General features: G+C 48.3%; 2 protein-coding genes across 2 annotated transcripts; one reads left to right on the top strand and one right to left on the bottom strand.

Moving 5' to 3' along the window:
* Nucleotides 1-1,015: 1,015 nt before the first annotated feature.
* Nucleotides 1,016-1,832, top strand: LOC119275112 (17.5 kDa class II heat shock protein-like). The gene has a single exon (XM_037555910.1). The coding sequence runs from the start codon at nucleotides 1,146-1,148 to the stop codon at nucleotides 1,632-1,634; it is 489 nt and encodes a 162-aa protein (XP_037411807.1). The 5' UTR covers nucleotides 1,016-1,145; the 3' UTR covers nucleotides 1,635-1,832.
* A 441-nt stretch (nucleotides 1,833-2,273) lies between these two features.
* On the bottom strand, nucleotides 2,274-8,502 carry LOC119275111 (polynucleotide 5'-hydroxyl-kinase NOL9-like). Its single transcript, XM_037555909.1, has 9 exons — nucleotides 8,001-8,502; nucleotides 7,813-7,910; nucleotides 7,670-7,703; nucleotides 6,667-6,818; nucleotides 6,368-6,548; nucleotides 5,301-5,481; nucleotides 4,499-4,607; nucleotides 4,269-4,396; nucleotides 2,274-2,683 (listed from the first exon to the last, which is right to left on the bottom strand). The coding sequence occupies exons 1-9, from the start codon at nucleotides 8,291-8,293 to the stop codon at nucleotides 2,543-2,545; spliced, it is 1,317 nt and encodes a 438-aa protein (XP_037411806.1). The 5' UTR covers nucleotides 8,294-8,502; the 3' UTR covers nucleotides 2,274-2,542.
* Nucleotides 8,503-8,714: the final 212 nt, after the last annotated feature.

Here is an 8,714-nt window from a genome sequence, read left to right as displayed (position 1 = left end):
AGCGGCGACACCATCGTCGACAATTTGCTACAACCGGGCAGCAGGGATGCTGGAACCGTTGGTTTTTTTTTGCAGCAAGAGTGGACGGAGACGAAGACTCGCAATCCTCTTATTTTTGCTGGAACCGACTAGTAGCGGAGCCACAACCATGTGATGTAGATGCTGGAACTGTTATCGACGGAAGATGGAACTGGTATTTTGTTTTGCTTCAACCGACGAAGTGGTGCTGAGACAACGACGGGCGCCGCCGCGGTGGGCTACAACCAGCACCATCAAAAGCTACATCCGGCGTTTTGTACTGTTGCGAAGGTTATGTGCCGGAACAATGACCAGATGACGGCGAGGGACGGCAGACGGGCACCGGTGCGCCGAGCTTTGACGGCAAGAGGCGGCGGGGGCGGTGCAACCCGGTGCTGCAACCATGGGGGCCGGGAGCTACAACTCTCTCCGTTCGGTGCTAGGAACGGCGCTACTGGAGCATCGACGCGTCCACGACCAGGAGCTGCACGACGAGGTAGCCATAGTGAGTGATCTGAACGGCGATGGAGAAGGCCGCAAGTGCACCGTCAACGGCGAGACGCGCGCACCCATGGCTGGGAGGAAGGTGGCTGCCTGGCCGGTAGCGCTCGCCGTTGCTTTTTTCTCGCATATTTGGGGGGAAAAGATAGACGACGGGAGGATAAGAACGAAGCAGATGCTCGATCTGGACGGTTAAATGGTGGTGCATCAGACACTCAGGGTGCGACCGGCCCAAATTTGGGCCGATGCACCGGCGCCTATCATTACCCTAAAAAAAATCTCTGTATGCATTTTTTTTCAAAAAATAACTCCATGCCTATCCTAAAAAAAATATCTCTGCTGCCCCGAATGACATGTGGGGCCCAATGCTACCGCACAACCAATTCTGAAGGTCGAACCTCTAGAACTTTCTCCATCGGTGCCCGAAGGACTCCCCACTGCTTCGCACTCGTTCCACCACCTTTCAGAAGTTTCCATTACCTTCCAGACCCCCGCCTCGGGCGACCTACATAAGCTCCCTCCTCCTCGCATCGCATCACCACCGAAAAATTCCACAAAATTCAACAAACAATCCAAGGCAAGCCCAACCCGAGGAGATCGACCGAGCTCGAGATCAGCGAGCCAGAATGGCGGGCATGGTGTTCGGCTTGGATGCCCCGATGATGACCGCGCTGCAGCACCTGCTGGACATCCCGGACGGCGAGGCCGGCGGGCCCGGCAACGCCGGCGGCGAGAAGCAGGGCCCGACGCGCGCCTACGTCCGCGACGCGCGCGCCATGGCGGCCACCCCGGCCGACGTGAAGGAGCTGCCGGGCGCGTACGCGTTCGTGGTGGACATGCCGGGGCTGGGGTCCGGCGACATCCAGGTGCAGGTGGAGGACGAGCGGGTGCTGGTCATCAGCGGTGAGCGCAGGAGGGAGGAGAAGGAAGACGCCAAGTACCTGCGGATGGAGCGCCGCATGGGCAAGCTGATGCGCAAGTTCGTGCTCCCCGACAACGCCGACATGGAGAAGGTCTCCGCCGTGTGCCGCGACGGCGTGCTCACCGTCACCGTCGAGAAGCTGCCGCCGCCCGAGCCCAAGAAGCCCAAGACCATCCAGGTCCAGGTCGCCTGAGATGCATCGTGTGCGCGTCGAATCGAATCAGAGTGTCAGTGGGTAGTGTCTGTCCTCTGATTTCATCTGCTAGTACGGTTATCTGAGAGAGAGGGTGTGTACTGTCTGTTCGTGCGTACTGATGGTTGTTTGATGCTTCGTTAATGGAAATGCAGATGTTCTCATGCTTTGCCTGAATAAAACATTCGAATCTTGAAATTTTGAAGCGTGTTTTTAAGTTAGAGGCCCGTGTTTTGGAAAAAAAATTAAACTGCATTTGTAACTAAATGAGAAACTGCAGCCAGAATTGGCAAATTTAGGTGAAATTTTTCAGCAGCTACACAAATCATTGGTGCTTCGATGTCTGGATTTTGAGAATATTAAGATTTCCTCCTGCAATCTGACCATTATGCTAGGAAAACTCACCATCGACATTCGATTACACATACTCCCTCCGTCCTCCGTCCGAAAATAAATGTCCCAACTTCAACAACTTGGGTACAGAAATTTGATATAAGCTGATTTGGATATGTGTTGTATTTGCACTGATCTTTAAATTTACTTCCTCCAAGTCAAAATGTAAAACCTTTTTGCAGTTCAAAATATTTTCAGAGAAAAATAAAGTTGCCTGATTTGCGCAGGGCTTTATTTCGACAGAAATAAAACAACGCACAACTACATGTTATTTCAGTTTTCTTTTTGCTTGGCCAGGGAATGTGGTACCCCGAGCTTTGTTACAAAGTATCGCAGGACACAGCCATACCACAAGGCAGAAAAATCAGTTCAAACTTCAAGCTGAGCAAAAAATTCACTACTGGGTACACAAAAAAAGATAGTCCGCCATCAAAATTGTTGTGTCTCCGAGATGTCAGGCTGAACTAACGCCATACATCTCCAGCGAAAATGAAGCGACCAACATGATGCAAGTTTTACATAGTATCTGCATCCGAATCAGAATCGCCGTCATCCTGTCTGGACAGTGGGCTGTTGAGATTACTCGCGTAGAGATCCTTCCCCGTTATCTTGTCCCGCACATTCATGGACATGTAGGGCGACTCGCATCCCTTGACCTGCAATGGCAGCAGAAAGAAGGTTAAGCGGGATGCAACAAAATTTCAATTCGCGGTGCAACAGAGTTACTAGTTACATCTAAAACCTAAGTGATGGTCCATATGTTACACATGCGATACAGCTTGATTATCTCGTGTGCTCGTGGCATTAGAGGCATCGACCATTCTCTTTTAATTGTTTTTCTACCATCAATATGTATGTGAAGTGCCTATTAAGCTTGACAAAGTATACACTACTTGCGACTAAGAGCACGCGCGCGGGGTAAACTGGCTTATTAGCGCGCGGGACGTTTTCGCGCGCTCCAGCGGAGGCGGGAAAGTAGCGCGCGCTGTAAACGATTGCGCGCGCGGGAGAAAGCGGGCGGCCGCGCGCTAGATTTGACGCACCGCTTCCGGCGCGCCTATAAATTACGGCGCTCGCCACGCAGCTACCCATCGCCCTCCAGACTGCCACGCGTGCTCTGCCGCTTCTTCGCCGCTTCCTCTGCCACTTCGTCGCCGCTTCCCCGCCCTGCCACCGACGCGCCCCCACCGAGCCACCATGCCGCCGAGCCGCCGTGGATCTTCGGGCTACCGCGACATCTGTGAGGGGCCCTCCGGCGCCTACTACGAGGCCGCCCGCGCGCACGACGCGGCGGCGTGGGCGCGTGGCGCCTAGGGAGGCCTCGCGCGCAGATGAACTTCCACGACGTCTACACGCGCGAGCAGGCACAAGACGTCGCCCCTCCGCCTCGTCTGATAACAGACCAGGACCGTGAGGACCACCGTCGGAGGCAGCGCCGCCTCCTCATCGCCGAGGAGGACGAGCGAGCCATGGCGGAGTGGCGCCGGCGCCATCCGGAGGACGTCACCGCCAAGAACGCCTTTTGGGCGGAGAGGACGGCAAGGCGCCACGTGGAGCGAGCGGACAAGCGTCGGCGCAAGGCACTGGCCATATCGCAGTGCGATCTCGTCAATGTCGGTGGGAAGTCGTTCTTCGGGCCTGACGATGAACGTTGGGATGACATTTGGCTCGATACCTCGGACAACACCACCGAGGATGATGAGGAGGAGGAGGAGGAGGATGACGGGGAGTAGGTTCTAGTAGTTGCACCGTAGTTTTTATCTAGTTGCACCGTAGTTTTTTATCTATCCATGCGATGTATCATTTTATCTATGTATTGTGAAATATCTATGTATCGTTTAATCTATCTATCTATGTATTGTGAGAAATATCTATGTATTGTGCGAGAGCGCGCGCTGCATTTTAGCGCACCTGCTGGAGCTACGCGCGTGCTAAATTTACCGCGGCCGCTCGAGCCAGCACTCCCCGCCGCACCAAAGCAGGCTCTCGGCGCGCTGCAAACTGATTTTTAGCGCGCCGCGCGTTCGGCGGCTGTTGGAGATGCTCTAAAAAAATATTGTTAACTTTAAAATTGATTATGGTAGGGAGGACATAACAAACTCTAATGCTTATTCCTTTCTGAATTAGCAAATGTTTTTTTTTATTTTGTTAAAACGCTCCATTATTTTTTTGCTCACACCAAAATGATCCTTAAAAGTGCCCATTAATCTTGATAAAGTATCACCAGGCGAAGAAGGTTACCTGCAGAACAGATCTCGGAATCTCAATGAGACCCTGCAGCAGCAGATCTACGCTTTGAAGATGTTCAACAGCAACAGGAGTGATAACATATAACAGGCCCCTTTGCGCATCAACGCCTCTGACAATACCTGGGCAGGTTTATATGCTATTATCAATGTTTACACAAATTTAATATACGGGTAGGTGCTTATTACAAATATGTGTGCATGAGAGAGAGAGAGAGAGAGTACCAAGCCCAACACACCAAGGAACTGCATGGGCTGTTGCAGATGTGTCACAACTACTTGCCAAGCCAACTATGGTTGCATTCAGACTATGCCATATCTCAGTACGGGGTACCTGAACAGAAAGAACAATATGCAGAATATGATTTTGTCTGTTGCAGTTCAGTGCTTTCAAAAACCTAGAAGTGAAATCACAGGCTCTTCCACTTTTCACGTTCCACCATCCTTTATCACCAACGCAAAATAAAACCCAGGGTAGATTTTTGGCATATAAATACACCATACTCTAATGTCCTAAATTAAAGATCTCGGGTTAAAAATCAAACTAATGAATCATGAAGTAATTCAATAGCTAGCTCAACATGTTACAGAAAACTAATTATATCTATTCAGGATGGTACTTCAGTTGGGACTACAAGCATTTCTAATATAGATAGAATTATCTGCCTAACAATTTCATTGACTGCCCTTGCATGCTTGGTCGGCACCTTATCTTTCTCTGCGGAGTACTGCTAGACTCGATTTACACCTAATGACCTTCAGCTAACTCAGAGGTTCTACTCAGGTCAAACAGCGCATTTGAGGCATGACATAACTAATCCTGAAGACAGAGGCCATGGTCATGCAAGGATTGCCCAGCCCAGTGCTTACGAAGGTATCAACAATTGGCTACCAAAGTAACGATTACTGAGGTGTTGATGCCTGTATTTCTTGCAATAAGCCAAAAAAGGGTTCAAATTAAAAGAAGTTTAAAAAAAAGTGAGCCAGATTATGTTCCGGAGCATAGTTGACAGGAAAGACAACTAACCTCGCAATGAAGATGCATAACTGTAACATCTGAAAATGATACTTCATAGGGTGGCAGTGACGCTAGGGCATAAGCAAGCTCTTTGTTTGTTGCCAGTGATATGTCACTTGAAAAACATTGTTTAAAGTACTCCACAAGCCGCCGTTCACGCATTCCACCCCCATCTTTCCACTTTAACGATCTTGACAATTTAAATACATCATTACTATATTTTTCTCAAATAAAAAGACAGTACTTTATGCACTGGGTCTGTCCTTTTCTTTAAACAGTACTTTATGTAGAATATGAGCCTATAAGTATGAATAATTTATCTGTAGCTGGAACGGGAGCTTATTTATCAAAGAAGCGCAAGACAACAGTCACGAAGCTAAGTAGTCGCACAAGTATTTGGACCAACAACATTATAGATGAGCAGGCATAAACGACTGGAAATATACTATCTTATCTTTCAATGTATTAGACTAAATTTGACAGGGAGAAAGATAAATATTCTTCCAGTTATAATTACAATGAGTAATTCCTAATCTCCTGGGATGGAACAGACAGAGGCGCCCACGGCAATCGAAACTGGTAGGATCGTAGGGAGAAAGTAGGGCAAATTCAGTACTCATTGTTCATTTGCTGTCTGTAAATTTGATCTTATCTATTTGTACTTCATACAAGAGACCGGAAGTTATTGTTTGCTAGTCAACAACAATATTCATCAAAGTTTTTGCCTTTACAAAAAACTGTCCAGGAGCTGTAGCATTCACTAAACAAGGAGATGGGCATCAAAGCTGCTCCTAGGACTCAAACCAAGATACGCAGGGAGGTTAAAGAGCCTCAACCAGTATACCGACATCATGTCCCCATATTCATCATCAAATGAATGCGAAGAATATTTCATGGTACTAAGACTGAACCGAGGTGCGCAGGGAGGCTGAACAGCCTCCCCACCACCAGGCCACTGGCCTTCTCCATATTCATCAAAACACGAAGACTGTTTGACTGTCTTTTAGCTACTCAACTTGTAACAGTTTTTGACATTTACTTGAGCATTAAACTGGAAAAAATATATGAAAACTTACGATTTTGACAAGGAATCACGACTTGCAGCATCAATTGTAATCACTTTAGGTTCTGTTTCCCCACCGGTTAACCAAAACATTCCATCAGGGAGATTCTTTCTCTGCATTCTGGTGCGTATCGGAACAACAATTGTGGGACAGATATACCTTAGCATCTCTACAAGCATATCAAAACCAGTACCTGCATTAAGATGAAAACAAAGGGTCTTCAGAACAGTGAACACTGAACAATGAAAACACATATACGCCCTAATGTGATAAACAGAGCTGGGCAACTTAAGAGTATTGTTAACATATACCTTTCACCCATCCAGGAGTGTTGACAATCAAAGGAAGCACTTCACTCCCAGGACAACGATATTTTTCAACGAAGTAGTTATACAAGAGAAATAAAGAGTTCAGATATGATTCTGGATCCCCTTTTGAAGATATATCGCCGTAGAAGCAGCACCTGATGGGTTTTACATAAAGAAATGCAGGCATTAGAAAGGAAACTAAGTTCAAAAAGTACTAAACTGAAAATGTTTCTTCATCGGAATCTAAAAGGCTACCTAGTGATACAAATACCACATTGACAATTCCAAAGACTTCTAAAACCTACTATCATGATTGACAGGAATTTGTTGTATGCACAAATAACAATAATAACACAGAACATGCATTAAGAGAATTGGTGAGCAAAGGATTGAAGAGAAAAGGATATTGATTGTTGACAGATAACTTAACACCAACAGCTAAACATAGTTTATGATGTACTCTATCTGACTACAAATTTAGGTCGTTCTGAGCATTGACACATTTTCCAAGGTGAAACTGTGGCCATCAATTTCTAAGAAAATATGCTACTTCAAACAATATAAAGAAGACATTACAAAAGTATATTTGGTAACTGATATATAATATCAAGTTCATGTTATCAATGGTTGCAAAACATTTCACAGTGATGGTCAAAATTAAGAATGTTTGGCTGGTAGAAATATTGAAACAACCTAAAGTTGCAATCCCAGGGAGTATGTCCTTGAGGTTTTGTTCGTTAAGTTGCTCTTCCATTCTGAAGCACCTAAAGCACAAAACCTTGCTCTTAAACACCAATTCTCATGTGAATTCAAACATTGCAGTGCGCCTTTAAAAAAGTCAGGACCGGGAGGCCAGGAACTACTCCCTTAGATCGCACACCTGAGGGCACTATTTTAAACATCAAAACAAGAACTTACTAAGCAGTAAGAACAGATTCCTAAACCCAAGTAATAATCGCCATTAATCACTTCAGAAGCTAGAAGAAAGAGCGAGAAAATATCACACCTTTCGGCCTCCCGCAGAACCGGGTTCCGCATATCTGCATAGAAAAATAACACATGTCAGTGACCTGAGGAACTAGCATACCATTAATACCCAACATAAAATCCTCTCCAGTAACACCCTATGGCTGCGCAAGGTGTATGCACCTGCAATAGCTTCATCGACGATGTGTAGAGAGAGACACCCCGGCGGTGAGAACTCCGGCTGCCCCACGTCGGTGTCCAGATACCCAATCCTCCCGTAGCTGCAAAATAGCACAACACACGAGCAGTTAGATAACACAGCATGGGAGTAGTGCTAAGTTAGTCGTTATGAATTGGATTCCAATGTTCACCTGGGGAGCAGCTTGTTGAGGAGGAGGCGGGTGAAGGTCGACTTGCCGCTGTTGGAGGGACCGCACACGAGGACTACCGGAGATGAGAGGTCGGAGGAGATGACCTTGGTGGCCAGGGCCCAGTCCTCGGGGACTACCACTTCCGGCGCCTGCTCCGGCGGAGGAGTGGCGGGGGCAGGGCTTTTGGGGCTGGCGCTCGGGCTTGGCATGGAGCGTGGAGCGCGGGCGGCCGGGGACGCAGGGGGAGGTACGGAGTTGAGCTTCTGCTGCTTCGACCGCCGGCGGTGCTTCATTGCCGCGCCGCTGGGATGCCCGAGGGGACAGAGGATCGAGGAGGAGAGGTTCTTCGGCGGTGGTTAGAGGCTGAGCCGGGGAGGGCCGGCCGCCGGACCTGGAATCGCTCGCCGCCGCCGCTGGGAATCGGGGGAGGGAGAATAGGAGACGAGGTGCTCGGCTGCTCCCACAGCCCGCGTGTCTGGTTTCGTGCGTGGCGCCGTGGGTGCCAGTTTGGGCTGGACTTGAGTTCGTGGGCCAAATGCTCACCATATAAGAGCAACTCTAGCAGATCCCGCAAAAGGCATTGACTTGCAAAATAAGCGCCAAAATGCGGGTCGGCGGATAATCCTGCCCGAACAGACTCCACATCCGCGTCCGTCCCGGAAATTTTTTTGCGGGGCGCGGCAAAAGATCTCCCCGGACCTCTAGTTTTACGGG

The sequence above is a fragment of the Triticum dicoccoides genome, chromosome 3B (genome assembly GCF_002162155.2).
Source record: "Triticum dicoccoides isolate Atlit2015 ecotype Zavitan chromosome 3B, WEW_v2.0, whole genome shotgun sequence".
In the NCBI taxonomy this organism is placed as follows: domain Eukaryota; kingdom Viridiplantae; phylum Streptophyta; class Magnoliopsida; order Poales; family Poaceae; genus Triticum; species Triticum dicoccoides.
The sequence above is the reverse complement of the archived record's forward strand: the minus strand, read 5'-3'. Positions and strand labels throughout refer to the sequence as shown.